General features: G+C 60.3%; 2 protein-coding genes across 2 annotated transcripts in view; both read right to left on the bottom strand.

The window, feature by feature from the left end:
• Positions 1-589: 589 nt before the first annotated feature.
• LAMTOR4 (late endosomal/lysosomal adaptor, MAPK and MTOR activator 4) lies at positions 590-4,416 on the bottom strand. Its single transcript, XM_054295249.1, has 4 exons — positions 4,330-4,416; positions 3,846-3,926; positions 3,145-3,262; positions 590-834 (listed from the first exon to the last, which is right to left on the bottom strand). The coding sequence occupies exons 1-4, from the start codon at positions 4,330-4,332 to the stop codon at positions 737-739; spliced, it is 300 nt and encodes a 99-aa protein (XP_054151224.1). The 5' UTR covers positions 4,333-4,416; the 3' UTR covers positions 590-736.
• Positions 4,417-5,647: 1,231 nt separating this feature from the next.
• The window catches only part of CHD3 (chromodomain helicase DNA binding protein 3), a gene marked incomplete at its 5' end in the record, with an annotated part of 46,285 nt that continues 34,820 nt past the window's right edge, over positions 5,648-17,112 (bottom strand). The window contains 12 exons of the mRNA XM_054295245.1: positions 5,648-5,762; positions 6,137-6,266; positions 7,047-7,210; positions 9,041-9,236; positions 10,914-11,046; positions 12,459-12,567; positions 12,658-12,771; positions 13,566-13,664; positions 14,376-14,511; positions 14,946-15,058; positions 15,606-15,768; positions 16,422-16,566. Coding sequence (XP_054151220.1) covers positions 5,659-5,762; positions 6,137-6,266; positions 7,047-7,210; positions 9,041-9,236; positions 10,914-11,046; positions 12,459-12,567; positions 12,658-12,771; positions 13,566-13,664; positions 14,376-14,511; positions 14,946-15,058; positions 15,606-15,768; positions 16,422-16,566 — 1,606 coding nt within the window. The remainder of the gene's footprint in view (positions 5,763-6,136; positions 6,267-7,046; positions 7,211-9,040; positions 9,237-10,913; positions 11,047-12,458; positions 12,568-12,657; positions 12,772-13,565; positions 13,665-14,375; positions 14,512-14,945; positions 15,059-15,605; positions 15,769-16,421; positions 16,567-17,112) is intronic.

Here is a 17,112-nt window from a genome sequence, read left to right as displayed (position 1 = left end):
AATGGGGACAATGGGGACAGGGCCACCCTGATGTCCCCACTGTGCCAGGGACAGGGACCAAGGGGACAGAGCCACCCCCAGCTTGGGGACACTTTGGGGACACTGGGGACAATGGGGGGGAGGTCGCTGCCACGTGCCATGGAGGGGACCCTGGGGACACTTTGGGGACACCTTGGGGACACAGCCTGGAGCCGTGCCCGCGTTTGGGATTTTGGGGACATTTGGGGACATCGGGGAAGTGTCCCCGAGCCAAAGCGGGGGAGGGGACGGGAGGGGCCTGCAGTGCCACCCCCGGGTTGGGGACATTGGGGACAAGGGTGGCACCTGTGTCCCTGTTATTTATTGCCAATAAAGAGACCTGGATGTCACCTGGTGTCACCTGGATGTCACCAAGGGTGACCTGGATGTCACCAAGGGGCCCTGGATGTCACTTAATGTCACCTGGATGCCACCTGGAGGATCTGGATGTCCCCAAGGGTGGCCTGGATGCCACCAGAGGTGGCCTGGATGTCCCCTGGTGTCACCTGGAGGGTCTGGATGTCCCCCGATGCCACCCGGGTGTCCCCAGGGAGGTCACAAAGCCACCAAAGCCGCCCTCGGACGCCGTTTATTGTCCCCACGGGGGGGATCTGGGGACACTTTGGGGACAGCAGGAGGGGGGACGGGGCGGCGGTGCCACCTCCTCCTCCTCTGGGGACGCTCTGGGGACACTGTGGGGACGCTCTGGGGACATTTCTCACACGGCCACCGGCTCCTGCACGTGGTGGTGGCGCTTGACCACGAAGAGTTTCTGTCCCGAGACGGTGACGAGGAGGGAGTGCTCGCCAAACACCACTGGGGACAACGGGGACAACGGGGACAATGGGGACAGGGCCACCCTCGGTGTCCCCAATGTCCCCAGAGCCACCCCCATGTCCCCAGGGCCACCAGGGACAGTGACAATGACAGGGAGTGCTCGCCAAACACCACTGGGGACAACGGGGACAACGGGGACAATGGGGACAGGGCCACCCTCGGTGTCCCCAATGTCCCCAGAGCCACCCCCATGTCCCCAGGGCCACCAGGGACAGTGACAATGACAGGGAGTGCTCGCCAAACACCACTGGGGACAACGGGGACAACGGGGACAATGGGGACAGGGCCACCCTCGGTGTCCCCAATGTCCCCAGAGCCACCCCCATGTCCCCAGGGCCACCAGGGACAGTGACAATGACAGGGAGTGCTCGCCAAACACCACTGGGGACAACGGGGACAACGGGGACAATGGGGACAGGGCCACCCTCGGTGTCCCCAATGTCCCCAGAGCCACCCCCATGTCCCCAGGGCCACCAGGGACAGTGACAATGACAGGGAGTGCTCGCCAAACACCACTGGGGACAACGGGGACAACGGGGACAGGGCCACCCCCAGGGTCCCCAGTGCCACCCCCAATGTCCCCGGTGTCCCCAGGGCCATCAGTGACAGTGACAATGACAGGGAGCGCTCGCCAAACGCCACCGGGGACAACGGGGACAGGGCCACCCCCAGCGGGGACATTTGGGGACATTCTGGGTCCTTTGGGAACACTTGGGGCCATTTAGGAGCATTCTGGGGACACTTGGTGACATTCGGAGCCTTTCAGGGGACATTTGGGGACATTTTGGGGCCCTTTGGGACCATTCTGGGGCTATCTGGGACCACCCTGGGGCCATTTTGTGTCACTTCGGGGCCATTTTGTGTCACTTTGGGGCCACTTTGGTGCAATTTAGGACCATTTTGGGGCAATTTAGGGCCATTAAGGGCCATTTAGGGCCATTAAGGGCCATTTAGGGGCCATTTTAGGACCACTTAGGGCCATTAAGGGCCATTTTGGGGCCATTTAGGGCCATTTTGGGGCCATTAAGGGCCATTTAGGGCCATTTAGGGCCATTTTGGGGCCATTAAGGGCCATTTAGAGCCATTTAGGGCCATTTTGGGGCCATTTTAGGACCATTTAGGAGCCATTAAGGGCCATTAGGAGCCATTTAGGGCCATTTTGGGGCCATTTTAGGACCATTTTGGGGCCATTTAGGGCCATTTTGGGGCCATTTTAGGACCATTTTGGGGCCATTAAGGGCCATTTAGGGGCCATTAAGGGCCATTTTGGGGCCATTTAGGGCCATTTAGGGCCATTAAGGGCCGTTAAGGGCCATTTTAGGACCATTTTGGGGCCATTTAGGGGCCATTAAGGGCCATTTAGGACCACTTAGGGCCATTAAGGGCCATTTTGGGGCAATTTAGGGCCATTTTGGGGCAATTTAGGGCCATTTTGGGGCCGTTAAGGGCCATTTAGGGCCATTTTGGGGCCATTTTAGGACCATTTTGGGGCCATTTAGGGGCCATTTAGGGCCATTTTGGGGCCATTTAGGGCCATTAAGGGCCATTAAGGGCCATTTAGGGCCATTTAGGGCCATTTAGGGGCCATTTAGGGCCATTTAGGGCCATTAAAGGCCATTTAGGGCCATTTTGGGGCCATTTAGGGCCATTAAGGGCCATTAAGGGCCATTTTGGGGCCATTTTAGGACCATTTTGGGGCCATTTAGGGGCCATTTAGGGCCATTTTGGGGCCATTTTAGGACCATTTTGGGGCCATTTAGGGGCCATTTAGGGCCATTTAGAGCCATTAAGGCCATTAAGGGCCATTTAGGGGCCATTTTAGGACCATTTTGGGGCCATTTAGGGGCCATTTAGGGCCATTTAGGGGCCATTAGGGCCATTTTGGGGCCATTTTAGGGGCATTTTGGGGCCATTTATGGCCATTTTGGGGCCATTTGGAGCTATTGAGGGATATTTTGGAGCCATTTAGGGCCATTTTTTGGATAATTCAGAGCCATTTGGGGGCCGTTCCTCACCCGAGAGGTGGTGGAAGGGCGGCTCGTGGCCATGGGGCCATTGGGGGGACATTTTTGGGGACATTTGGGGACATTTTGGGTTCATTTCTCACCCGAGAGGCAGCAGAAGGGCGGCTCACGGCAATAGAGCCATTTTGGGGCAGTTTTGGGGACATTTGGGGACATTTTGGGATCATTTCTCACCCGAGAGGCGGCGGAAGGGCGGCTCGTGGCAATGGGGCCATTTTGGGGCAGTTTTGGGGTAATTTTGGGCGGTTTTGGGGCCGTTTCTCACCCGAGAGGCGGCGGAAGGGCGGCTCGTGGCCGCGGGGCAGGCGCAGCCCCAGGGCCGTGGCCACCAGGCCCTGCAGCACCGTGGCCGTGTGCTCGTCGTTCTCCAGGTCCCCCGAGGACTGGGGAGAGAAAATTCCACATTTGGGGAACCCCAAAATGTTGGGAATTCTCAGGGAGAAGCCTCAAAAAAATTGGAGGAGCCCAGAGGGGCAAAAATGAAAAAAAAAAAAATTGCAATAAAACCACTCCAAAAACCACCTGGGAACTCCCAATCTTCAGGGACCCCTCCCCAGTTTTTTTCCCCATTTTTTTTTTGGTGTCCCTTCCCCAATTTTTGGATCCCACTCCCTCTAATTTTTAGGGACCCCCTCCCCCAAATTTTTGGATTCCACTCCCCCCATTTTTAGGGACCCCCTCCCCAATTTTCCCCTTATTTTTTTGAATCTCCCTACCCCCAATTTTTAGGGATCCCTTCCTCCAATTTTCTCCTCCCACATCCCCAATTTTTGGATCCCCTTCCCTCCAATTTTTGGGTTCCATTCCCCCCAGTTTTTAGGGACCCTTCCCCAGATTTTTCCCCCATTTTTTTGGGATCCCCTTGCCCGTTTTTAAGGACCGTTCCCCAATTTTTCCCCCCATTTTTTGGACCCCCTCCTTCCCCAGTTTTTGGGGACCCCTCCCCAAATTTTGGGGCCCCCTCACCGCCAGCACGGCGCCGTCGCTGATGACGAGGTACCCGGCCTGGGCCGGCACCCGCTCCAGCCCCTGCGTCAGCGCCGCCGTCTGCAGCACAAACCAGTATGAACCAGTACGGACCAGTATAAACCAGTACGGACCAGTATAAACCAGTACGGACCAGTATGAACCAGTACGGACCAGTATGAACCAGTACAAAGCAATATAAACCAGTATAAACCAATACAGAGCGCCACAGGTCACCATAAACCAGTACGGGCTGGTTTGGGCCAGTGACGTCACAGAAGGGACCCCCACCAGTGACCCTCAGGATCTGCTCCAGTACAAACCAGTATTAAACCAGTATAAACCAGTATAAAGGGACACGGGCCGGTGGCATCCCGGTAAACACCACTAACGCCCAGAGCCTCCCCCCGGTGACCCCTCAGGGTCCCCCCAGTCCCTCCCAGTTCTCTCCCAGTCTCTCCCAGTTCCCCAGCCCAGCTCTCACCATAGCGACGCTCTCGCTTCCTGTTCCGGTCACGTGACCCTGCCCTCAGTGCCCGCCCCTCCTCCTTATTGGTTCAGAGCTTCCTTCGTCACCAACGCGCCCGCCAATCACAGCAAGGTCAAGGATCACGTGGTAAAACTCAATGGTTCAGCGAACCGGAAGTGACGCTCAGTCCTCCAGCGCGGTCATCTCTACTGTTTCCTCCATTAAACCGGAAGTTCTGCTCATTCCTCCACCGCCCCTCTCTATGGTTTTTCCGCAGACCCGGAAGTGACGCTCGGTCCTCCAGCGCCGTCTCTATCGTCCCTCAGTCCACCAGCCCCGCCCCCGCGCTCCCAAAATGCCCAAATTTGGGCAAAACGGCCCAAAAGGGCTTCAAAAAATGGGAATTCCCCTCCCCCCCGCCATTGCCATGATGGGCACAAGGCCAGAGGTGAGCACTCCATGGTGGCCACGCCCATTCCCACAGGAGCCAGGCCCACCCCACCAGGGGCCCAACCACAGCTCCTGGTGGCCACCAGCCCCAGGTGATTACAGCCACGGTAGCCACGAACACCCATAACATAGCCACGCCCACCCTTATTGTAGGCACGCCCATCCCTACATTAACCACGCCCTCCCCATGTTAGCCCTGCCCATCCCCATGATTCTCATTCCCGCAGTAGACACGCCCATCTCCACGTTAACCACGCCCATTCTCACGGTTCGAATCCCCAGTAGCCACGCCCACCCTTACAGTAACCACACCCACCCCCCATGTGAGCCACACCCACTCTGGAAGTAGCCACGCCCACCCCCATGTTAACCACACCTGTTCCCACGGTAGCCACGCCCATCCACACAGCAACCACACCCATCCTGACAGCCACGCCCAGCCCACGTTAACCACGCCCATATTTATGCTAACCACGCCCATCCCCACATTACCACACCCACTCCATTATCCATGCCCATCCCACTGTTGCCACGCCCACGCCCACAGCAGCCACACCCACCCCATGGTAGCCACGCCCATCCCACATTAACCACGCCCCTTTCCCGGTGGGCGTGGCCACGGCACAGGCGGGGGGCGTGGCCAGGGCCGTTTCCGGGGTTTATTCGTTCGCTGCCGTCCAATCACGAGCCCGGCGGGGGGAGGGGGGAGGGGCGGGAGCGCCCCGCCCCCCGCCCCGCCCCTCCCCCCCATAAATCCATATTTATAGAATTCCGTATTTATAGCCCCGCCCCCTCCCCGCGCGCGGCCCCTCCCCCACCCCGCCGGGCTCGGGGGGGGGGATGGGGGGGGGAATGGGGGGGTGGGGGAGGGGCCCCCCCAGGCCCCGCCCCCCCTCAGTCGTCGATGCAGATCACCTCCCCCCCCCGCGGCTCCTTGCGCTGCTGCTGCTCCAGCGCCTCCGCCTCGCGCTTCACCAGCACCGCGGGGCCGTTCGAGGCTGCAGGGGGGGAAATGGGGGGTGAGAGACCCCCAGGGACCCCCAGAGACACCCACCCACCCATGGGACCCCCACCCACCCATAGGAACCACCCCCCATCAATGGGAGCCCCTCGTGCTTCACCAGCACCGCGGGGCCGTTCGAGGCTGGGGAGGGGCGTGGGGGGGTCAGGGGGCACCTCGAGACATCAGGGGCCCCAGAGCCCCCCCCCAGTGTCCCCAGTGTCCCCTCACCGGAGATGAAGGACCCTGGTGGCATCTGGCTGTAGTTGGCCCCCCCAGGGTCAATGTCCCCTGTGTCCCCACTGTCCCCAGTGTCCCCAATGTCCCCAGTGTCCCCACTGTCCCCAGTGTCCCCAGTGTCCCCATTCTCACCGGAGATGAAGGACCCTGGTGGCATCTGGCTGTAGTTGGCGCCCCCGGGGTGGGGGAGGGCTCCGGCCGGGGGTGTCCCGAAGGTGCCCCCGTAGCTCGGGGGGGTGGCGTAGGGACCCGGCGGGAAGCTCTGGGGACAGGGACACGGGGTCACCTCCGGGGTCACCTCCTGGGGTCATCCCCCAATGTCACCTCCCTCTGTCACCTCCAGGGGTCACTGCCCGGGGTCACTGCCCAGGGTCACCTCCAGTGTCACCTCCTGGTGCCACCTGCCATGGGGGCAGGGGACATTCCCAGACAGGGTGGCAGTGTGACAGGGGCACAGGGTGGCAGTGTGGCAGGGTGACAGGGTGACAGGGTGGCAGTGTCCCCATGTCCCCAGCGGTCACTCACGGGCAGGGGGTGGCTCTCGGTGCCCTTGCTGGCCAGGCGGCTGAGGATGCCATGGTGCCAATGTCCCCGGGGCAGGGTGGCAGTGTGACAGGGGCACAGGGTGGCAGTGCGGCAGTGTGGCAGGGTGACAGGGTGGCAGTGTCCCCATGTCCCCAGCGGTCACTCACGGGCGGGGGGTGGCTCTCGGTGCCCTTGCTGGCCAGGCGGCTGAGGATGCCATGGTGCCAATGTCCCCGGGGCAGGGTGGCAGTGTGACAGGGGCACAGGGTGGCAGTGTGACAGGGGCACAGGGTGACAGGGGCACAGTGTGACAATGTCCCCATGTCCCCAGCGGTCACTCACGGGCGGGGGGTGGCTCTCGGTGCCCTTGCTGGCCAGGCAGCTGAGGATGCCATGGTGCCAATGTCCCCGGGGCAGGGTGGCAGTGTGACAGGGGCACAGGGTGGCAGTGTGACAGGGGCACAGGGTGACAGGGGCACAGTGTGACAATGTCCCCATGTCCCCAGCGGTCACTCACGGGCGGGGGGTGGCTCTCGGTGCCCTTGCTGGCCAGGCGGCTGAGGATGCTGCGCTCGCTCATCTGCAGGCGCGCGGCGATGGGGGGGATGCGGGACAGCGTGGCCGGCAGGCGCGTCACGTCCGCCTTCATGTCGCTCAGCAGCTCCTCCAGCTGGTTCAGCACTGCCCGCGGGCACAGAGAGAGAGAAACAGCCCCGTCAGCACCGCGGGGCCTGCTCGGAGCTTGCCCACAGCTTACTCATAGGTTACTCACAGCTTACTCGCAGCTTACTCACAGCTTACTCACATATTATTCGTGGGGAGGGGGTGGGCGGGAGATACTCACGTGAGAGTGGGAGGTAGGGAGAGGGAAGGGGAGGAGGTGGGAGCTACTCAGGGGGTACTCAAGAGTTTACGCAGGGTTGTAATTGGGTGGGGGAGGGGGGCATGCGCAGGGGGAGGGGGTGTGAGTAGGGTGGGGGTACTCTGGGGATACTCCTGACTTGCTCTGGGGATACTCCTGACTTACTCTAGGGATAATCCTGACTTACTCGAAGGTACTCCTCACTTACTCTGGGGATATTCCTCTCGTACTCTGGGTTTATTCCTTATTCTAGGTGGATGCCTGGCTTACTCAGGGTTTACTCCTGATTTACCTCGCCCACAGCGGAGATACCCCAGCTGTGCTCCTTACTCTGGGTATCTCCTTGAGGTACTCTGGAGATACTCCAGGGTTACTCCTGCTTTACTACGGGCCTGCACACACAGGGCTACTCTGTGCCTACTCTGTGGTTACTCCTCAGACACACTGGAGGTGATTCCAGGTCTGCTCTGGAGTTACTCTGGGGATATTCCTGGCATTAAATACACCAGGGATACTCTGGGTTTACTCAGCTCATTCCTCCGGGCTTTACTCATTAATTACACCAGGGATACTCCGCGCTTACACCGGGGTGCTCCAGCGCATGCAAACACCGGCGCTACTCCAGCCTTACTCCCAGCATGCACCGCGGGGATACTCCGGGGTTACTCCGCCCAAACAGCCCCGGGCGAGGAGGGAGGAGGGAGGGAGGGAAGGGACCAAGGCGTAAACTACTCCAGAGATACACACAGGACGGCACTAGGGACATACTCCAGCTTTACACCACAGCTACTCAGCAGAGCCACCTCAGCGCCAAGCCACGACCCCTCCATGCGCCTCCCGCCTTACGCTGACTTTTCCTGGACTTCAGTCCAGATTTACTTGGACTCTATTCTGCCTTTACATGGACCTAGACTTCAGTCTGAATTTACACAGACTTTACTCTGCCTTTATGTTAACTTTAGCCCAAGTTTACTTGGACTTTACTCCCCTTTACACTGACTTTACTTTGACTTCAGTCTGACTGAGACTTTAGTCCCAATTTACTTGGACTTTAGTTCCAATTTACTCAGACTTTACTCTGAATTTACTCAGATTTTACATTGCCTTTACTTGGATTTTAGTCCAACTTCACCCAGACTTTACTCCGCCTTTACACTGGCTTTACTTGGACTTTAGTCTGAATTTAGTCAGACTTTACGCCACCCTTACGATAACTTTAGTCTGAACTTACTCTGACTTTATTCTGAATTTACTCTGAATTTGCCTTTATGCTGACTTTAATCCGAATTTACTCAGGCTTTGGTCCGACCTTACTGCAACTTCATTACAACTTTACTGCAGCTTTACCATGACATTACTACGACTGTAATATGACATTACTCCAACTTTACTACCGCTTTACTCCAACTTTACTACGACTTTACTCACACTTTACTACGACTTTACTCCACCTCCGCGCCCGTGCCCGGCGTCGCGGCGCAGCCCCCCCCGCCCAGAAAGCACACGCAGAGCAAGGAGACACCGGGAGGCGGCGTTGGGTGGGAGCAAACCCCTCTTTAATGGCGTCACAGGCGCGTACAGAGCTCGGGGCGGGCGCTACACGGGCCGAGCCCCGCGCCGGGCGCGCCGGCCCTGCTGCCGCCCCTTACCCTTGTGCAGCACGGCGTTGGCCGGCTTGTTGCCCGCCAGCGACTCCTTGGACAAGTGCTGGTGGCTCTCGGCCAGGCACTCGACCTCGGCGAAGCGCGTGTTGAGCGCCATGGCGGGGTGGCTGGGGTCCTGCGTCATGTTCAGGTAGGCGGCGCGGCGCAGCTGCTCCTCGATCACCAGCGCCTGCTCCAGCAGCTGCCGGGGGGAGAGGAGGGGTCAGGGGGTGTGGGTGGGTCCAAGATCAACCCCATCAACAGCTGGAGGGTTCAGGTGTGGGTGGGTCCAAGATCAACCCCATCAACAGCTGGAGGGGCCGGGTGTGGGTGGGTTTAGCCCAACCCCATCAACAGCTGGAGGGTTCAGGTGTGGGTGGGTCCAAGATCAACCCCATCAACAGCTGGAGGGTTCAGGTGTGGGTGGGTCCAAGATCAACCCCATCAACAGCTGGAGGGTTCAGGTGTGGGTGGGTTTAGCCCAACCCCATCAACAGCTGGAGGGGCCGGGTGTGGGTGGGTTTAGCCCAACCCCATCAACAGCTGGAGGGTTCAGGTGTGGGTGGGTCCAAGATCAACCCCATCAACAGCTGGAGGGGCCAGGTGTGGGTGGGTCCAAGATCAACCCCATCAACAGCTGGAGGGTTCAGGTGTGGGTGGGTTTAGCCCAACCCCATCAACAGCTGGAGGGGCCGGGTGTTGGTGGGTTTAGCCCAACCCCATCAACAGCTGGAGGGTTCAGGTGTGGGTGGGTTTAGCCCAACACCATCAACAGCTGGAGGGTTCAGGTGTGGGTGGGTTTAGCCCAACACCATCAACAGCTGGAGGGTTCAGGTGTGGGTGGGTTTAGCCCAACACCATCAACAGCTGGAGGGTTCAGGTGTTGGTGGGTCTAATCTTGACCCCATCAACAGCTGGAGGGGCCAGGTGTGGGTGGGTTCAACCCTGATTTCATCAATATCTGGGGGCTTCAGGTGTTGTGGCTCTAATCCTGGTTTCATCAACAGCTAGGGGTTCAGGTGTTGGTGGGTCCAAGCCCAACCCCATCAACAGCTGGAGGGTTCAGGTGTGGGTGGGTCCAGCCCTGACCCCATCAACAGCTGGAGAGTTCAGCCCTGACTTCATCAACAGATGGGGGGTCCAGGTGTGGGTGGGTCCAGCCCTGACCTCATCAACACCTGGAGATTTCAGGTGTTTGTGGATCTAATCCTGAGTTCATCAACATCTGGAGGATCCAGGTGTTGGGTCAAGGTTTGAGGAAACCCAACAGATGGAGAGCCCAGGTGTTGGTGGGTTCTGACCTGACTTCATCAACAGTCGGAGGGCTCAGGTGTTGGTGGGTCTAATCCTGATTTCATCAACATCTGGAAGATCCAGGTGTTGGTGGGTCCAGCCCTGACCTCATCAACATCTGGACAACACAGATGTCCAGGTGCCCAGCCTTGACCTCACCCAACACCTGGAGCACCCAGCTGTCCAACCCTGACCTCATCCAACACCTGCAGGACCCACTCAGATGTCCGAGCACCCAACCCTGACCTCACCCAACACCTGGAGAGTTCAGGTGTCCAACCCTGACCTCACCCAACACCTGGAGCACCCAGCTGTCCAACCCTGACCTCACCCAACACCTGCAGACCCCACCCAGGTGTCCGAGCACCCCTGGCCCCCTCCCCGCTCATCCCAGCCCCTCGTGCAAGGCCACCCCAGTGCCACCCTCGCTGCCACCCAGTGCCACCCAGTGCCACCCTCCCAGTGCCACCCTCGCTGTCACCCCCGTGCCACCCCAGTGCCACCCTCCCAGTGCCACCCTCGCTGTCACCCCCGTGCCACCCCAGTGCCACCCTCCCAGTGCCCCCGGTGTCCCCGGGGTGCTGACCTTGAAGCGGCGCGCCAGGAACTTGTTCTTCATCTCCAGGAAGTTCCCCTTGGAGGCCTCGCCCTTGAAGGGTTCGTTGATGACCCCGAAGGCGCCGTCGTTCTGGATGTCGGTCCAGCGCGCGTAGCCGTGGCTGCGCGCTAAGGATGCCACCTGTGCCACCTGTGTCACCTGTGTCACCTGTCACCCTGTCACCGTGGCACTGTGCCACCCTGTCACCAACATCCCCCGTTCACAGCACACGGAGCCGTGGCTGCGCGCTAAGGATGCCACCTGTGCCACCTGTGTCACCTGTGTCACCTTGGCACCGTGGCACTGTGCCACCCTGTCCCCAACATCCCCCATTCACAGCACACGGAGCCGTGGCTGCGCGCTAAGGATGCCACCTGTGTCACCTGTGTCACCTATCACTGTGTCACCTCTGTCACCTGTGTCACCTCTGTCACCTGTGTCACCTTGTCACCACGGCACCGTGCCACCCTGTCACTGCATCATCACATCCCCCATTCACAGCACACGGAGCCGTGGCTGCGTGCTAAGGATGCCACCTGTGTCACCTGTGTCACCTGTCACACTGTGTCACCCTGTCACTGCATCATCACATCTCCCTGTCCCCAACATCCCCCACACAGAGCACGTGGAGCCGTGGCTGCGTGCTAAGGATGCCACCTGTGTCACCTGTGCCACCCTGTCATTGTGTCACCTGTCACCATGTCACCTGTGCCACCCTGTCACCAACATCCCCCATTCACAGCACACGGAGCCGTGGCTGCGCGCTAAGGATGCCACCTGTGTCACCTGTGTCACCTGTCACTGTGTGGCTGTGTCACCTGTGTCACCCAATCACTGCATCATCACATCTCCCTGTCACCAACATCCCCACATCCAGCACACCAAGCATGGATGCCACCCTCTCCTGGCTGTCACCCTCACCACAGTGTCACTGTCCCCAGCCCGGGGACACCCCAATCCCCATGGTGACACCCCTGTGACACCCAAGGATACAGGACGATGCCAGCCAGCAGCCAGTATCATGTCACCAGTGCCACCCTCACCGCGCTGTCACTGTCACTGTCACTGTGCTGTCACCCTCACCGTGCTGTCCCCCACAGCACAGTGTCACTGTCCCCAGCCCGGTGACACCCCAATCCCCACGGTGACACCCCCGGTGACACCCAAGGATACAGGACGATGCCAGCCAGCAGCCAGTATCATGTCACCAGTGCCACCCTCACCGCGCTGTCACTGTCACTGTCACTGTGCTGTCACCCTCACCGTGCTGTCCCCCACAGCACAGTGTCACTGTCCCCAGCCCGGTGACACCCCAATCCCCACGGTGACACCCCCGGTGACACCCAAGGATACAGGACGATGCCAGCCAGCAGCCAGTATCATGTCACCAGTGCCACCCTCACCGCGCTGTCACTGTCACTGTCACTGTGCTGTCACCCTCACCGTGCTGTCCCCCACAGCACAGTGTCACTGTCCCCAGCCCGGTGACACCCCAATCCCCACGGTGACACCCCCGGTGACACCCAAGGATACAGGACGATGCCAGCCAGCAGCCAGTAGTCGTGGCGCCGGTGCCAGATCTCGTTGAGCTTGCCCGAGGAGATGGCGGCGCGCTCCTCGTTCTGCCACAGCGTGTGCAGCTCTGCGGGGGCACAGCGGGTCAGGGCTGTCCCCGGGGTGTCCCCAATGTCCCCAGGGTGTCCCCAATGTCCCCAGGGTGTCCCCCGCTCACCCGTGAAGCCGCCGTCGGCGATGTTGAACATGAACCGCGGCTTCTCGGCCTTGTCCTCGCGGCGCCCGTTGGGCCGCGCCTCCGCCCGCGGCTCCCGCTCCGCCTTGGGCTCCTCTGCGGGGAGGGGGAAATTTGGGGGGTCAGGGGGGCGTTTGGGGGGGTCAGGGAGTCATCCGAGGGGGTCAGGGGGGCATTTACGGGGTCAGGGATGGGTTTGGGGGCTCAGGGTCTTGTTTGGGGGCTCAGGGGGGCATTTGAGGGGGTTAGGGACACGTTTGGGGGGTCATGGGAGCATTTGGGGGGTCAGGGATGGGTTTGGGGAGTCAAGGACACATTAGGGGGATCAGGAATGTGTTTGGGGGGGTCAGGGACACATTTAGGGGGTCAGGAACAAATTTGGGGGGTCAGGGACAAATTTGGGGGGGTGAGGGGGACGTTTGGGGGAGTCAGGGACTTGTTTGGGGGAGTCAGGGATGGGTTTGAGTGGGTCAGGAATGGGTTTGGGGGGTCATGGACACGTTTGGGGGGTCAGGGGGGCGTTTGGGGGATCAGGGATTCGTTTGTGGGGGACAGAGAAATGTCTGGAGGGGTCAGGGACTTGGTTGGGGGGGTCAGGGACACATTTGGGGAATCAGGGACACATTTGGGGGGCTTGGGGACACACTTGACCCCCCCCCTTGGGCCCCCCAAAACCTCCTCAGTTCCCCTGAACCCCCCCAGCGCCAGCAATAAATGAGGGGTGGGTTAAGCCCTGCTCACTCTGGGTTAGGCCACACCCCCTTCCGCCAAGCCCCGCCCAATCTGTCTTAGGATACGCCCCCTTCGTTAAGCCCTGCCCATTCTGGGTCAGACCACGCCCCTTTCCCTTCAAGCCCCGCCCATCCCAGCCTAAGCCCCGCCCCCGTTACCTCTTTTGGGGTCGGGGTCCCCCGGGCGCTCCTTGGGCTCCTCCTCCGGGGCCTTCTCGTCGCCCTTGTCCAGCCCCGGAGCCTTCTCGGCATCGGCGCCTGAGCCACGACGGGTTTGGGGTTGGAATTTGGGGTTTTGGGGGCGGTTTGGGGCTTTTCCTGGGATTTGGGGTTTTCCAGGAATTTGGCGGTTCTGGGCTTTTCGGGTTTTTTGGGGTCTTCCAGGGATATGGGGTTTCCAGGATTTGGGGTTTCTGGGATTTGGAGTTTTTGGGATTTTGGGTTTGTGGGATTTGGGGTTTTCCAGGGATTTGGGGTTTTTGGGGTTTTCCAGGGATTTGGGGTTTTCGGGTTTTTTGGTATTTGAGGTTTTTGCTGGTTTGGGATTTTGGGATTTGGGGTTTTTGCTGGTTTGGGATTTGGGGGTTTTGGGATGTGGAGTTTTCCAGGGATTTGGGATTTTTGGGATTTGGAGTTCTGGGATTTGGGATTTTGGGGGTTTTGGGATTTGGGGTTTTGGGGAGTTTGGGATTTCAGGATTTGGGGTTTTTGGGGTTTTGGGGTTTTTGGGATTTGGGGTTTTCCAGGCGTTTGAGGTTTTTGGGATTTGGGCTTTTCGGGATTTGAGGTTTCTGGGACTTGGTGTTTCCAGGATTTGGGGTTTCTGGGATTTGGGGTTTTTCAGGTTTCTGGGAGTTGGGGTTCCCAGGATTTGGGGGTTTTGGGGTTCCCAGAATTTGGGGGTTTTGGGGTATCCAGGATTTGGGGTTTTCAGGATTCAGGGTTTTTGGGGTTTCCCGGGGGTCTCACCTGGCCGCTCCTCGCGGGCCGGGGGCCCTTCGGCCTCGGGGTCCCTGTGGCCGGGTCCCTCCTCCTCCTCCCCCTTGCGGGGCCCTTCGGCCTCGCTGCCATCGCCCGGTGACGGTGGCACCTCAGGGACAGGGGGCTGCGGGGACAGGAGGGGCTGTCACCCTCGGGGTCCCCATCCATGGGGACATCACCCCCCACTCTGAGAGTGACAGGGACAGGGGACACGGGGACAGGGACAGGAGGGTGGGGACAGCGCTGGGGACAAGGATGGGGACAGCCAGGACACAGCTGGGGACAGAGAGGACACAGAGGGGACAGGGTTGGGAACAAGGACAGGGTTGGGGACAGCGAGGACACATCTGGGGACAGAGATGGGACAGAGTTGGGGACAAGGAGAACGTGACTGGGACAGGGAGGACGTGGTAGGGACAGGGACAGGGTTGGGGACTGGGACTGGGTTGGGGACAGGGACTGGGTTGGGGACAGGGACAGGGTTGGGGACAGGGACATGGTGGGGACAGGGACTGGGTTGGGGACAGGGACTGGGTTGGGGACAGCTGTGTCACTCACATCTGTCTCCATCTTCTCGGGGCCTTTGGGTTCCTTCTCGTCCCTGGTGTCACCCTCGTCCCTGTCCGGGGGTGGCCCTGGCCCGTCCCCGCGCTCGCTGGGCGCCGGCGTGGCTGGGGACAGGGGACGTCAGCACATCGGTCCCCATCCTGTCCCCATCCCTGTCCCTAGCCGTGTCCCTGTGTCCCCACCCCGTCCCCATGTCCCCATCCGTGTCCCCATGTCCCCATCTGTGTCCCCATGTCCCCAGCATGTTCCTAGCCATGTCCCCTGTGTGTCCCCATGCCCCCATCCTTGTCCCCACCCCTGTCCCCATTGTGTCCCCATCCCTGTCCCCACCCCTGTCCCCATGTCCCCCATTGTGCCCCCATCCCTGTCCCCATCCCTGTCCCTGTGTTCCCATCCCTGTCCCCATGTCCCCATCCTTGTCCCCATCCCTGTCCCCATGTCCCCCCCATTGTGTCCCCATCCCCATCCCTGTCCCCACCCACGTCCCCACCCCTGTCCCCATGTCCCCACCCCTGTCCACGTCCCCCATTGTGTCCCCATCCCTGTCCCCATCCTTGTCCCCATCCCTGTCCCCATTGTGTCCCCATCCCTGTCCCCACCCCTGTCCCCATGTCCCCGTGGTGTCCCCCCGTGTCCCCCCGTGTCTGTTACCGGGCGTGGGGGGCGCGGGGCTGGGGGGGCCGCTCTGCTCGGGGCTGGGGGGGCCGGTCTTGGCGGGGGAGGAGGCGCGGGACGAGCGCTTGGAGTCGGCGCTGGGCTCGGGGGCCAGCTCGGGCAGGGACCAGCGCCCGTTGATGTGCTCGAACTCCTGCACCTGGGGAGAGGACATGGAGGGGTCAAAAACCCCAAAAACCCTGAAAATCCACCCCAAAAACCCCAAAAATCCACCCCAAAAACCCCAAAAATCCACCCCAAAAACCCCAAAAATCCACCCCAAAAACCCCAAAAATTCACCCCAAAAACCCCGAAAATCCACCCCAAAAACCCCAAAAATCCACCCCTAAAACATCCCCAGGGCCAGCTCGGGCAGGGACCAGCGCCCGTTGATGTGCTCGAACTCCTGCACCTGCACAGGGAACACGGAGAGGTCAGGGAACCCCAAAAACCCCAAAAATCCACCCCTAAAACATCCCCAGGGCCAGCTCGGGCAGGGACCAGCGCCCGTTGATGTGCTCGAACTCCTGCACCTGGAGAGAGGACATGGAGGGGTCAGGGGAGCACAAAAACCCCCAAAACCCCCAAAAAGGGACCCTAAAAGCTCCCCAAACAAGCAGCTTGGTGGAACTCCAAAAACCAACCCAGGTGAGTCCCCAGGTCGGTCCCCAGGCTGCACCCAGGGCTGTCCCCCAGGTGTCCTTGGCTGCCCCAGCCTGTCCCCAGGTGTCCCCAGGTGCTCAGCCTGTCCCCAGGTGTGTCCCCAGGTGTGTCCCCAGGTGTCCCCAGGTGTGTCCCCAGGTGTCCCCGTACCTTTTTCTTGACGAGGGACATGACTCCGATGCGGGTCAGCACCTGCTGCCGGCTCAGCCCCTCCCTGGGGACGCCGTCCGCGAACGTCTCGGAGCCGTCGGCGCCCGGCTCGCACAGGTGGCGCATGAACAGGGACACGTAGGCCCTGGGGACAAGGGACAGTGACAATGGGGACAGGGACAGCATGAACAGGGACACGTAGGCTCTGGGGACAGTGACAATGGGGACAGGGACAGCATGAACAGGGACACGTAGGCCCTGGGGACAAGGAACAGTGACAATGGGGACAGGGACAGCATGAACAGGGACACGTAGGCCCTGGGGACAAGGAACAGTGACAATGGGGACAGGGACAATGAACAGGGACACGTAGGCCCTGGGGACAGTGACAATGAACAGGGACAATGAACAGGGACACGTAGGCCCTGGGGACAGTGACAATGAACAGGGACAATGAACAGGGACACGTAGGCCCTGGGGACAGTGACAATGGGGACAGGGACAGCATGAACAGGGACACGTAGGCCCTGGGGACAAGGGACAATGGGGACAATGAACAGGGACACGAAGGCCCTGGGGACAGTGACAATGAACAGGGACAATGAACAGGGACACGTAGGCCCTGGGGACAGTGACAATGAACAGGGACAATGAACAGGGACACGTAGGCCCTGGGGACAGTGACAATGGG

The sequence above is a fragment of the Melozone crissalis genome, unplaced genomic scaffold, assembly GCF_028551555.1.
Source record: "Melozone crissalis strain CALT ecotype California unplaced genomic scaffold, PUWL_Pcris_2 ptg000557l_1, whole genome shotgun sequence".
Classification (NCBI taxonomy): domain Eukaryota; kingdom Metazoa; phylum Chordata; class Aves; order Passeriformes; family Passerellidae; genus Melozone; species Melozone crissalis.
Note: the sequence above shows the minus strand (reverse complement) of the source record. Positions and strands in the feature narration are given on the sequence as shown.